General features: G+C 37.9%; 1 protein-coding gene across 6 annotated transcripts in view; it reads left to right on the forward strand.

Moving 5' to 3' along the window:
* add3a (adducin 3 (gamma) a) overlaps nt 1–14858 on the forward strand; it is a 123256-nt gene that overhangs the window by 76230 nt on the left and 32168 nt on the right. For 3 of the 6 annotated variants that reach the window (XM_055216844.2, XM_055216849.2, XM_055216850.2), the window contains exons 1-2: nt 5241–5529; nt 10972–11197. In XM_055216844.2, the coding sequence (XP_055072819.2) occupies nt 11003–11197 (195 nt within the window). In that variant the 5' untranslated portion in view covers nt 5241–5529; nt 10972–11002. Of the gene's footprint in view, nt 1–5240; nt 5530–9725; nt 9893–10971; nt 11198–14858 lie in introns of those variants that run through there. The other 3 variants (XM_055216845.2, XM_055216846.2, XM_055216847.2) reach the window with 2 other exon arrangements.

The following is a 14858-nucleotide window of genomic DNA, read 5'->3' on the forward strand; positions in this document are numbered from 1 at the left end:
AAATGTGTTTGGAAGAGTTGTACACTGGTTGCATTGTTCAAAAGTCAGGGTTGGCCACAATTGATTCTGCCCCTCCCTGTGGCGTTAACAAAGTCGAACGGCGCTCTGATGAAACACGAGAAATGATGGCCTGGTTTGATATGACAACATTTGTTTGTGAAAATCTTCATCCTGCTCAACTTCCCAAACTTACCCACAACAGCAGGTTATATTTTATTGTTTTTATCAGTGCAAACAAAGGCGGTTAAACAAAATGGTCCTTATCGGTGTTATGGTCTGATGGGAAAACGGCGACAAGTGATGCAATTTACTGTCTGTCTGGCAGTGAATCAATTATGATGATGTACTTTTGTTGCATTTATTTTTAATGCATTTGTGGCAAAGGGACATTTTGCGCATGCAGTTAGTGAATAACGCGTTTTTGCATTACATATGCAGTCAGGCTTCTTAAATTTCAAGCGAGTCATTTCAACGTACTATTTTAAATTTGGGCTAATGATGTGTTGCTGTAATTAATTGCATAACTTAATATTACATAAAACTTAATTTTTTTACAGTGCGTGATGGGACACCTGTAGAAATACAGTTTTGCACAAAACCTGAGAAAGAATAAACAGCGAATGGTGGCTGTTTGCGTAATGGCACACTGCCGCTCACAAAGGCATATATACGAAAGTACACAATCACACCTGTTCTGTTGGTATTGCACAAGTCTTATGGCCCGTTCACACACAGAACGATAACTATGATGATAACAGCTATGTTGTCGTCCATAGCAGCAGATGATAATGTTATGTTTGACATTTTTTAACCACAAGCCCCTTCAATTTAGATTTTGATTGGCTGTCGATGTTTAATCATTCATCAGCTTGTAAAAAAGTCATGCATTTTATTGCATTGCTATAGTTGTGATGCTGTCCTCTCAAATTCAACGCGATTTATCACTATCATCCTTTGTGCAAACAGGCAGAGAGAATTATGGGAAAATGTGATTTACGAGGGCATAGTGTTCGTAAAGTAAAACTTTTTTTAGGACAGAGCACCATTTTTCCACTGTGTTTTGCTGGAACTCCTCTGTGTCCTTTGACTGTCAGTCACATTGATTGTCCTCCCACTGGTCTGTCAAGCACTGTCTCATGGAAACCATTTATTTATAGTCTGTCTGAATCTGTGTCTATCTGGCATTGAATATTGCATTGATCTGAATGAATGAGGTTATTGCTTCTATTTACCTTTAATCAGTGACAGAGCAGAACAAATTATAACCAAATGATGCCATTAAAAGTAACCAGATTTTTTTAGTGATTCTTTCCATATGTCGCTTTCCGGGTTAATTATTTCCTTTTTTGGGTGGTTGCTTATTAACCAGACATTAATGATATTGCGGTCTACCATAGACATGCTTTTGGTATATCCTTTGTCACTCATTTTATTGTCTTGTGAAATCGCACAATGCGATAGAAGAACCATTGGCTGTATGGTTTCATAAAGAACTTTTATGAACCTTTAAAGGAACATTACGACTTTTTGGGACTTTAGCTTATTCACCGTATCCCCCAGAGTTAGATAAGTCCACACATACCTTTTTCAACTCTGTGCATGCCGTAGCTCTGTCTGACGCACCCACTGCTAGCTTAGCTTAGCACAAAGACTGCAAGTAAATGGTTCCAGCTAGCATACTGCTCCCAATAACATGTTCCTATTTATATGTTGTGATTTGTAGTCACACCGTGTACAAATAACAAGGTCATATGAGACACAGCTATCTTTTAAACGTATACATACTGGGAACTATATTCTCAGAAAGCAAAGCACTGCTACTTGGGCAGAGTGATTAGCACAACTCTCAGCTCCTCACCACGAAGCTTACCCATATGGCAGTGCTTTGCCTTCTGAGAATATAGTTCCCAGTATGCTAGCTGGAGCCATTTACTTTTAGTCTTTATGCTAAGCTAGGCTAGCAGTTTGTGCGTCAGACAGAATTACGGCACGCATGGAGTTGAAAAATGTATGGACTTGTCTAAATCTGGGGGATATGGTGAATAAGCTAAAGTCCCAAAAAGTTTTTGTGTTCCTTTCACACAGAAACTCACTTGCATGTCGTTTGAACCCTAATGTATTTATTTGTTCTTCAGAACCCAAATGCAATTTTAAAAAAAATATCTTGCCTCTATTTTATTGTGCATTCTCTGTGCATGAACTGTTTAAAGGTGCCAAAGAATGCATTGAAATAATATTCTTTGAAATTTACATAGAAGGTATGTAACTTAATTTAGTGCAAAAATTATCCAGAGATGTTTTTGCATATGCATATACAATTTGCCCTTTGAATGAAATGGTCTATTTTTGCTCTGTTTTGGAAGGGTTATGGATAATAATGTTGAGCTCTGCTCTGATTGGCTCTGCTCTGAGGCTCATGTCAGTAGCTCACATTAGTAAACGTTTTAACATCTTTAATGTGTAATTTAATGTTAGGGGCGTACATCTTGACTGTGAAATCAGAGTCAGTGTTATTTTGAGATTTTGCAGCAGTCTTTTCCGTGCATCAGGTTTACATAAGAATGAGGAAACAAATGCGTTTGAGGCTCACAGTATGTCATTACCATGTACAGAGCTGTTATTATTCATCTATGCCGATAGGTAAATACAGTTTTTTTTAATTCTATGGCACCTTTAATTAATGTGTAACAACAGCGATGTCAACAAGGTAATAGAGTAGTAAATGTCTTTAGGACACTTAAAATATATGACACAGGTTGAGTTTATTTAAGAGCTTTAACTATCGATTATTTTTTAACCGATTAATCTACCGATTTCGATTAGTCGAATAGTCTAATGACTTTATATATATATATATATATATATATATATATATATATATATATATATATATATATATATATATATATATATATATATATATATATATATATGGGATGCACCGATATGGGAATTTTGGCCGATAAGATAACCGATAACTCTTTATATTTGGGTGCCGATAACCGATATATATAGGCCGATTAATATTTATATTATTTTCACAATGAAAAACTCCCAGGCCGCGGACATCTTGTCTTTGCGCTAGACTAGCATACTTTTCTTAAGCCCGCAACACGTGTCATCTTCGTGCTATGTCACAGAAAGCACCAATCAAAACTCCACATGGCCAGCAATGAGCAAGTTAAGTGGTTCAACAAACCAAAATAATCCATCATTTATCGGCTTTCATTTATCGGCCTAATTTTGCTATCAGACCGAAAACCGATAATATTAAAAATAAGAATTAATAAGAATTTTTTTTAAGCATGTTCTCAAATAAATTTTCAACATAAAAAATAAAGTGGCAGACTGGCAGTGGCAAATAAAATATATAAAAATCACATAAAAACAAGTCAGCCTAAAATAAACAGTGCAAAAGGGGCATTATTCACCTTAAACAATAAAATAGACATATATTAATAGTTAAAATGAAATAAGTAAAATAAAAATAAATCAGACTGAATAAGCATCAAGTTTAACATTGAACTTTTCTAAAGTTCCAAATAAAAAAAAACAAGTTTGGCTAGAATGATCTTCTAATATTTAATAAACAGCCATGTCGCATCAGTCGATTGTCTCGCAGCTCGTATTAAACAAAGATGTAAACGCAGCTGTATTAAACACAATATATGGCCTGCATTCTATTGTTGTGTAAAACTTTACTATAATAGTAAAAGTTTTATAGTAAAGTTTCAAAATGTAAACAATGTGACGCATCTACGCATTTTCTGCGAATCGACGCGTCGTTCCAGCTCAACTTGAATGTTTTTCTGGTTACTATAGAAGTAGAAGGTGATCGAGGTGGTCACCATCCACTCTCATAGTAACCAAAAAACACAGAACAACAAAAATCTGTGTTTGGGTTTTGAAGAACATCGAAAGGCATTGGTGGTTTAAACGACATGATTTCATAAGGTTTCATAAGGTTTTGGTCAGCCACAGGTGGTGAACACACCTCTTTAGCCATGACTAGTACTATTTCACAACTTCTTTGTAGTAAAACACACTGACAACTGCGTGTCTGTGCAATTTTCTTGCATTTTTGATTTTTATCTCTGTATTAACACCTGTCATTTGTTAAGTTGATTTCTAACCTCACGTCACTCATGCAGGCACGCAACGGGCAGCACACCATCCTTCACGGGTCCTTGAGTCTCAACAGGAATAATGTTAGTGATCTCACATACTGACACACACAGGCACATTAACTGCGGGAAGTATGTAGGTTATCAGATAGGGCTCAGAGTTGTTATCAAGACATGATACAAACTGTCTCCATAGACCCTCGAGACAGCAGGTTGTGGGAAAATAGTTATTTAGTTTTGTTTTCAGTTGAATGCTGTTATGGGGATTGTGGTAATGTCTCAGGCTCCATGAAACTCGTCCCAACTTGTAAAAAACAAACAGTTGTGTATACAGTAATGTACAGTATGTAATGCAAGTACGACAATGCAATACAGAGAAAGGGTTTATTAGAGCAACTTGAATATCTAAACAGTGAAGTTAACACTTGTGACATTGTTTGTCCTACAAATGTGTTTCCTTTAATAATAGTCTAAACATTTTTAGTATGATAACATCTTGTCTCTGATGGTGTCGATAAAATCTAACTTGTTTCGAACCCGGAACATATCCGCTTATATAAAAAATACTGTTTAGTTTAAACTATAGTAGACTAGTAAATTATAGGAATATGCCACAGTATAGTGTAGTATTAACTAGAGTGAAATTAAAATAGTAAATACTGTAGTATACTTTAATATTTACTATGGTAAAGTTCAAAACACTGTATCTATTTAAAAAAGTATACTACAGTATTTTTTAATGTGTGCAAACGTTTATCCCTATTAAAACTTTTACCATTTAGTGAATGATGATGTAACAGGCTGAATATGCACATATTTTTCAAATTAGATATATGTTGGACTGGAAGATGGGTGTTTTCCAGTTGCTTGTGGAATAATATGTTTTATAATTGTTCAAATTAAATCTGCGTGTGGGGGTGTAGCTTGTGTATGAAATATGAGGATATAATTCATTTTATCTCTCTCTTTCTCTCACTTACGCGCACACACTCCATCATAAACACACTGACCTTTAATTCTTATACTCGGACACAAATGGGCGGGGCACACATACGATCCTGCGCTCTCATTGGTTGGTTGGGTTTGTGGGCCGGATTAGTTATCACATGATCGTTTCAGTTTCTTTCTGCTGCAGTCGCAGATACACACGAAGGCAGTCCCGCATACGAGCACACACATACATGCACATTATAGCTGAAATCCCTTTTTTTTTGGAAGGCAGGGGAGTGCCGCTGTGTGGGAGTCTCATTTGCACTGGTTTAAGCGGAATTTACTAGACGTTTGTGGAGTTTTGGACGTGTTTTATCGAGTTTAATCTCCTGAGGTAATCTGGGATTCGCGAGGCGGGAATGAGAGAGATGCGCTCGTGCGCTGAACGGACTTTCACTCTGTGAGGAGCAAACAGGTGGGTTTAACTTTATAAACGTATTTAAAATACACACGACCGCAGGCTGTTCTCGTCTATACTGTTATTTTACTTTGTTTGGTGGTGTAAATAAATTAAATAACCTCACTGCCTGTAACGAACTTCAAAAAGTTAACGCGTTTAAAGCTCACACAGATAAAATGTTTATGAATACGCACTGTCTTTATTATTGTAAACACGAGCGAAATCTTATGTGGGTTTATAAGTTAGTTGAATTGCCTTTCGCGTTTGTTTTCCACTCGGGCACGCGCGCACGCCCCTCGCGCAGATACTCCGCTATTCTAAGCGCGAGGCTCTTTCCTGAGATTGAAATCTGAGTCTTAAAATCTCTTGCGTCCTATTTATAGAGCTGCTAAAGATAAAAAGAGAAATAATGAGGACGAGGGAGGGGTCGCATGCTGTACAGTGACCCTAAAGGTATTTGGACACTTAAACCGCACTTAAAAATGTATGAATGCAGTTGCATAGATGGCTTAAGAGCGAGCCAAATGTAAAAAAAGAGAACTGCATATAGCTTTAGCATCATTTGTTTGCAGGTGTCATCATTTGATGTAGTTATAAAAAATAAAACATTTTTGGGTGTCTTGAGTACTTGTTGGAGAGGTTATGCATTTTAAAGCTTTTTATTTTATGTATGCAAGCTACATACGTGCTTTAAGTGAATCTCCAACAAAAGCAGTGTTTCTAATCTTTTAGTCATTAAACTTTTGTCTATGTCATGTCATGGTATAAAATGTTGTGTTTTAAAAGTGTTGGTGTTAAATAGTTCTGTCCAGACTGGTCTTCATTGGAATTGCACATATACTACTATATAGGCAGACTGGCCTTTTGTTATTGATAGGAGGAGATTGTCTTGTCTGGTTTTTGGTTGTAAAGGTTCACGTGACATTGACTGCTGTCTCAAATGGGTGTTTTCTGTCATTGTGCATGCACGCTGTGCATCTACGCAGCTGCACAATAAAGCATTGACTATACAGGATGCTCTTGTGACTCGTATTGGCGTACTTTGTTGTCGTCTTGTATTGATATATTGTATAACTGGTGTCCTCCCATGTGTGTCATAGCACTGGTCTCCCTGTCTGTTTATGCATATCTTAGAAATCCTTCACACCAGCTTATTATTGCTTGTATCCAGAGACCTAGCAGCTGTTATAGTGTGGATTGAATCCCCCTCCTCTTTCCTCACATTTCACGCAAACTTTTCCCCTCCATGTACCCACCCTCTCAGAGCAGACCATTTTAAATAATCAACATGTCCCAGAGTTATGCATTGGTTTACGTAAAGCATTTGATAAACTGGGATTGACAGGCGGGGTTATATAATTTATGAACATCTGCTCCCTTGCCGAGTGTAATTCGGTAATGTTTCATATTTCCAACAGATGGTGGAAATTTTTAAAGGCTTGCTGACCCAAAGATTAAAATTATTTACTCACCCGCATGTCATTCTTGTCCATTTTTTTATCTTTTTAATCTGTATTGGGCAAAAGTTTGTGCTGCTCTTTCTATAAAGCATATACACTCCTAAAAAATGCTGGGTTATTTTTAACCAAGCGTTGGGTCCAAATAGGGACAGACCCAGCCGTTGGGTTAAATAAATAGGGCTCATTATAGTTGTGCGTAGGTCCTATAGCCTAGCCGCGACGGTGTAGCTTGCGCAGTTTTTTTTTTACCTGACAGGAGGGGTTCTTGTGGACCAATCACACCAATTGCGCCCCCCATAGATCTGACGCGCTGTGAAAAATTTGACAAGGTGCACGTCAGGCTACGCATATGCTACGGATAACCTACATTGTAGACCATATTATGCATGACTATAGAACGTTTCATCGGACGCACATGCGCTGACGCGATACACATCTGGATACGAACTTTACTTCCGGTTTCGTTTTTTTAATTGTCTGACTAGTTGCTAAACTGATCTCTTGAACAAATACCTCGTCGAAAATAACAAATATTTTGGTTTCCTAGGTTATCTGTGTGTTGTTTTTTGCTTGTTATATAAATAAACTACGTTTCAAGAACTTTGTTGTTATTTATTCTTAGCGGAGTTTACCGGAAGTTACGTGCGGACCACGACAGCCGCTTGTTTATGTTGTTACTGCTGAAAACGTCTATAACATGGGCTTAATCCAAACAAATGCTTATATCTGATACTAGCATAGGTTAAATATTACAACCCAAAGGGTTGGGTTTGTCTCTTTTTGACCCAGCGCTGGGTTGAAGATGACGCAGCGTTTTTTAGAGCGTACAGAAACAAGTGCTCTTATAAAGTTACAATTATTAAAATAGCAAAAGCAGCATATGTATGGCCATACTCGTGTACTATATTCAAAGTATTGAACACACACAATGGCTTTGACCTGCTAAAGGATCACACTTGCTTTTTCCCCTAAGAGACAAAAACTATTAATTTACATTAGGGGTGGAACAATACATGTATTCGTTTCGAACCGAATCGGTACGGGGGTCACGGTTCGGTGCATGAATTTAAACGGAGAATACACGGTATGAAAATAAAAAAACTTGCGTGCAAAATAATTAATGTAATGCGGAACTACTGTTAGATACGCGGCGTCTTTATGGACAGCTAATCTGTTGCCCCGCTTTAGCTCTGAAGCTCTGATTGGCGCCGATGCATCCGAGCTCCGCCTATGTATGCGCTCTATCAGAGCCCGTCTACATTCTGTCACGTCGACGCAGGTCCAGTCAGTGAGCAGAGATAGCGAGGGTGGCAAGTGTGTTCCACAGCAGTTAGACGCTCCGCCAGCCATCGCAAGTTTGGCAAAACTTCAGTTCTCCAGTCAGTTACAATAGTACAGGCGAGAGAGTGGTGGAAAAGACGAGGACTTTGCATCGGCGTTGTTCAGCAATTGTTAGGTATGTGAGTGGAAATACATCTAATCAGGGCTCTCAAGTCTCACGCATTCACCTTGACAAACACGCATTCAAACGCCACACTTTGTATTTCTCACGCTGAGAATTAGGAGATAAATTGTCCTGCTATATACAACAGGCATACGCAGGGCAGTTATGTCGAGTTCAGCTGCTTTCAGCTTTTTAAGCGTGCTCAACTTTACGCAGCGCCATCAGCGTCAGAGTACCGCGAGAAATCTTGCGGAGGAGGCTGATTTCAAATCGCTCTCGCGTTACTCTGACGTCATCCACTTGTCGTTTCTTGCAGCGCCTAGTGAAGTCGTACACACCTATTAATTCATCCTAAGAGCCTTTTTTTGTTCTTTAGTACATTAATATGAAATAAGGCCAAAATGTAATTTTAAAATGTATTTAGGTAACAGTTGTAATACAATAATACAATACATTTTTGAAATACGAGATAGTATGTTAAATGCATTTCAGTGCATATTCATGACATCTCAAAATAACACTGATAAGGACACCTATGTTTTTAAGATTAGCTTAAGTACTAAAAAAATGCCTTCTTCCTTTTTGTTTTGCTTTTCCCTCCATTGTACCGAAAGTGAATCGAACTGTGAAGCCTGAACCGAGGTACGAACCGAACCGGGACTTCTGTGTACCGTTCCACCCCTAATTTACATTGCAGTCTTTTCAAAGAAAATCTGCTTTGGTCATTGTCTGATAAAATCCAGCCACCTATTGGTTTTCTCATTGTCACAGAGCGATCTACCTTTAAGGCTTGGCAGCATTATGGTTTTGTTTTGGGTGGGTGTGTCTGTTGTCATCATCAGTCGGTACACAACAATTACAGCCAGATTTGAATATTGCATCATAAGTTGTAACACACATGATCTCACAGTGTGCACGACCACAACATGTGTGGTTTGATGTTTTGACAGCATAATAAGCGTTAGTCCCTTAAGCTCCTCCTATTGGAATGGTCAGATGATTCGGAAGGGTTGGGTCTGTGTTCCCACAGCTTCAGTATTACTCTTTAGTGTTTGTTTTTTTCTCATGGGTTCGATTTGAAATAAAATGCGTATGTTGTTTTGGATACTGATGTCTGCCAGATGCACAACTGTAATTTCGTGTAAAAATGCATTTGGCTGTTTCAGACCGCAATTGATATTTTAATAGTGTTGTTTTGGTTAAGAAGGCCTTAGCTGTTGATTCCTGCATGTGTAGGGACACATAAAACGTGTGATGTAGTTTTGCTGCTTGTTAACTTGAGCTTTGTATGCGTGTGTTTTTGGCAGGGCTGTGTCTCTCTAATCTCAAACATCTTTCCAAGTGCTATTTGACCTGAATGAGCAGCTTAGCAACGTACAACAGAGAAAAGAAGCTCTCTCCGCCCCCCACACCGAATGAATCGGAGACGAATACTAGTGTGAAAGCATTGAGAAAGAAAGAAAGAAAGAGAGAGGTACAGGTGAATGCTTTATACTGTGGCTTGGTTATGCAATACCTAGGCTGCTAGGAAAACAAAGAATTGAAACCATCCCGCGGAATGATGTGTATGCTTTTAGTGGTGTTTGCTGAAGCGCGCACTGTCAGTATTACTACCTTGTCTACTAATCTGTCTCATATGCATCGTCTGGAGAAATTTGGCACTCTTGTTATGTTTAAAGCTTGCATAACAGCCAATGAAAGAAATCTACATGGATGTGACACTAATTTGTTTGTGTGTGATAAAGTTGAGGCTTAACAAACCTGAAAGCGTTCCCGTCTTGTTTGTTGACCTGATGCAACCCTTCACTGTTGTGAGGAGAGTGTAGGGCTGGAACAAACGATTATTTTGATAATCGACTAATCTATTGATTATTAGACCGATTAATCGACTAATCATCGATTATTTCAACGACTAATCAGTACGTTTTGAACGACTATTCACCTTTTTCAATTAGTTAAAACATCAAGTTGTACATATTTTAACTAATAATTAAAAATAAAAAATCACTTCAGCATTTGAAAAAGTTGTTTTAATGAGTCTTGAGCAGGTCATTTTCTTAAGTTTTAGGATTTCTGTCCAACTCAAGGGGTCAAATCATGGCATTGCAGGCCCTTACATTAGGTTAAGTGAAACCAAAAACACTACTGGACAACAAAGATATTTGTTGACACATTTTTATTGTCGACGTTGCCGACAATGTCGACTAATCATTTCAGCCCTAGAGGAGAGCCGTTTTTTTTTTTTTTTTTTGGTTTTGTCTTTTTGTATAGGCTAAACAAAGCCAAAGTCTTGTGGGAATACTGATACTCTCAGCAACAGAGAGTTTAGCTCATGTGTAGCTGAAATGCCAATATTGTGATCGCATCCATCTGCAAATTTACATGGGTGTGAGGAGTGATGTTTTTGGTCTTGCGGCATTATAGATAATGGCGGTTTTGACTGTCAAATGAGAGCACACACTTCCTTTCCTGGGTCATTTGATTCAGCGACTTTGCCTAAGTGTCATTTTATATTTGCACTGAAGTAAAATGTATCTCTTTCTCTTTCCCCAGGTGTAAAATAAGGCAAGGAAATACAATAGAGATGAGTGGAGAGTCGAGACAGGGGGTGGTGACGAGCCCTCCCCCTCCAAGCGCGGGACATAAAGAGTGCTACTTCGACCGTATCGACGAGAACGACCCTGAATACCTGCGGGCACGCAACATGTCGCCAGACCTGCGACAGGACTTTAATATGATGGAGCAGAAGAAAAGAGTCACACACATACTACAGAGTCCTGTAAGAACATGATTACACACATACTTTATACTCTTTATTGTAGTCTGTCAGAGTTTGCCAGCTGTACTCAAAAATAACAAACACAGAGTATAACTGGTGTAGTTTGATTTACCCCCATCCCCCAAGCCAGATGCTGTTCAATTTTTTTTAAACCGATGAGCAAATGTTGTTCGGCTCTGGTTTCGTATTACAGCACTAAACCATGATTTTTCACATATCCACAAACAGATTTAATCAGCAAGAGCGTGCTTTTTACAAAATGTTTACTTCAAGATTTTACAAGCCATGTGGTTTACAATCGACACCATACCGCTGTGAACGTTTACGTTCAACGTTTGGCACAACTTCTGAAGATTTGTTTTCGAATATGGCCGGTCGCAGCTTGCAGTGCCTCTTTATTAACTATTAAAGATGTATGCTTTTTGTTAGATGAGTTAGTTTGTCATCAAGATAATTGTGTGTTTGATGGTGTGATGTTTTGGGTAACTCAATCGTACAACACAGTCTACAACAAAACCACAGCTGCACCATAACAAAACCCGTCTGGAAGACCACACCTTTATTATATACACACACAGACCCGATCGCATATGCATGAAATCAAGCACGGACTCCAACCTCCAAAGCACAGCACATCTGACCTACAGAAAAGAGAGATTGTGGTTAACATGCACAAGATTATGGTAAACACACTGGAGAGATTACAGTGAACATACTGCACAGATTTCAGCACACACATCCGGGTTAAATACAAGTTTAGCTTTTATGCCCGGATCTGTGACCCTCATCTCTCAGTTTATAAAGCAAACAAGACATGTTTAGCATTGTGCACCTACAATAGATACCGAAGAAGTAAGACATGACAGTAGAATCAACTTTATATTACACTTTTTAGAAGTCTAGTCACTAGACATGTGGTGACATGACAATATGGTGATAAAATCACTGGAAAATCTTAAAGTTATCTGTAATTCCTGTCGCGACTTTGTAAAGCCAGTAAACCTGGTAGCTGTCACAAGGGATGGGCAAGAATACAAGAGTACTCAAACGTAACATTGATCATGAAAACGATTATCGCATGACTTAAAAAAATGTTGTGGGTGGTTATGGCGACATGTTGATGTTTGGTGGTCTCACTAGACCTGAAATCTTTCCCCGCCATTGACAAGTTAACTCGTCAATTAAGAGAAAATGCTTCCCTGCCAATGACGAGTTTTTCCGGCAATCTGTATTTCCACTAGGTTTTCAACTGGTCACCTCTTTACATGACATGAATTCGCAGGTCAGAGTTCACCAGACTTGAACTGTGGTATGTAGTAAATAGGGATGCATAACGATTAATCGCGATTAATCTATAGCAGAATAAAAGTTTTTGTTTACATGATATATGTGTGTGTGTGAACTGTGTATACTAACTTTGTATAGATAAATGCGCACACACATGCATGTATATATTTAAGAAATGTTTAAATGTGTATATACATGTATATATGTATAATTTATATGTACATGTAAATACTTAATATATAAATATATATTTTTTCTTAAAATTATACATGCATGTTTGCATATTTATATATACATAATTATTATACACTGTTCACACACATAAATGATGCAAACAAAACTTTTATTCTTGTATAGATTAATCGCGATTAATCGCTATGCATCCCTAATAGTAAAATATATTTACATCTGAATGGACGTCAATAGAGCGTAAAGTGTAGTTTGACCGCCACTTTAGATGCATGTGAGAACCCTACACACGGTTGCCAAATTACATTTTTAACCAAATACATAACATATGTTTAACATTTGTGCTTGAAAGCGCTTTAAAATGCTTTGGATGGTACATGTTCATTTTCAAGTGCATTACTGTTTCTTAATTAAATTAGCGTAAAGCAATAAATTAAATATTTATTGATCTTTGATAAAAGCAGCAATGCAGAGCTTAGAGAAGAGGTGCAGGCAAACATGAAATGCATTCCTGCTGTCAGTGTAATCTCTGTGTTTGTGATAAAGAGAGAGGCAGCGTATCAACTCGGTCAATTAAAACCTGCTGGGGTTTATTAGTGGCAGCTGTCCGAGGGCTGAACAAGTGTTACTCAGATACTACACCGTCCTTAACCATCATTCACTTTGTGTGTATGGAGAAATGCCAGGCAGGGTCGTCAGCAGGTGTATCGTCACACAGGACTGTGTGTTTGCATCGGTACTGATTCAACAAGCTTTCCTTTCATCTCTCTCTCTCTTTTTCATCTGCTGTGGTTTCGAGTAGCACACTGTGTGTGCGTGTGGAAGAGAGCTGTGTAAATTACATGTCTGTCCGTGGACTATGTTTAAGGTCAGACTATTATAGGCAGGGCGGAGTTTGCTATTTTTAGAAGTCATCTGGCCTCTTGACCAAAACAAACTCGTTTTTAATTTTTTTTTCAATGTACATTTTTTGTAAGGAGACCTCTTTAAAAATTATTTTGGCAGTTTTGTTATTGATGCATGAGACAAATTAGTTTTAATGTGACTATGGAAAAATGTGACCCTGCCTGTTGAAAGTCCTTTTTTGTGATTTACGGTTTTTTACACAAAATCATCCTACATAACGTAAAGAACCTTCTGTGAAAAATCTCCTTGATATCTTTAATATTAAGTGAGTAGGGTCATGAAATCAGTAATTAAAATCAAACTTTCATGCTTTTATCTCATTATTAAAACAAGAGCTTTGGATTTCACCGACAAAGTTACAAATTTGTGGTTTGCTTTAAAGGGGACATTTCACAAGACTTTTTTTAAGATGTAAAATAAATCTTTTGTGTCCCCCCAGAGTGTGTATGTGAAGTTTTCGCTCAAAATACCTTGCATATAATTTATTAAAATTGCCACTTTGTAGGTGTGAGCCAAAATGTTTTTGGGTTTGTCCTTTAAAATGCAAATGAGTTTATCTTTGCACTAAATGGCAGTGCTGTGGTTGGATAGTGCAGATTAAGTGGCGGTATTATCCCCTTCTGACATCACAAGGGGAGCCAAATTTCAATGACCTTTTTTTGCATGCTTGCAGATAGTGGTTGACCAAAACTAAGTTACTGGGTTGATCTTATTCACATTTTCTAGGTTGATAGAAGCACTGGGGACCCAATTATAGCACTTAAACATTAAAAAATTTGGTTTGTTATTTGGTTGCATGTTAATGATTTCTCTCTTTGCTTATTTTTAGCCTGTCATTCTTAACTCTCTTGAGTATAAATGAATCCCATTCTCAGGGTTGTAGTTGTTGTTTTTGTTGCATTTTCATTTGGGTTATTTATAGGACCCCCTTATGTTTTAGAGAAATCTGGTTCATGTCGAAATTAAAGGCACTTGGGAATGCAGAGTCAGTTTTGTTGTTGTTCAGCATCTCATTCAAGCACCGTAAACACACAGTAAATTACAGTCCAGGGTGTTTCTCCTTCTTTACTTTGGCTAGATTAAGACTAAAGTTGCCTGGTGATGCTTCGCCGTCATTTTTTCATAGTCACTATAGCTTGTGTGTTAACTAAAATAGATTCACTGCCATGCTTTCAAATTGCAGATCATCTGACTTTGGCCCGCATCACAACATTATCAAGCCCCGATAATAATAATGGTTCCTGGTTGTTTGTAAAACGATGGATTCCCATGGTTAATC

Source organism: Misgurnus anguillicaudatus, chromosome 23, assembly GCF_027580225.2.
Source record: "Misgurnus anguillicaudatus chromosome 23, ASM2758022v2, whole genome shotgun sequence".
NCBI lineage: Eukaryota > Metazoa > Chordata > Actinopteri > Cypriniformes > Cobitidae > Misgurnus > Misgurnus anguillicaudatus.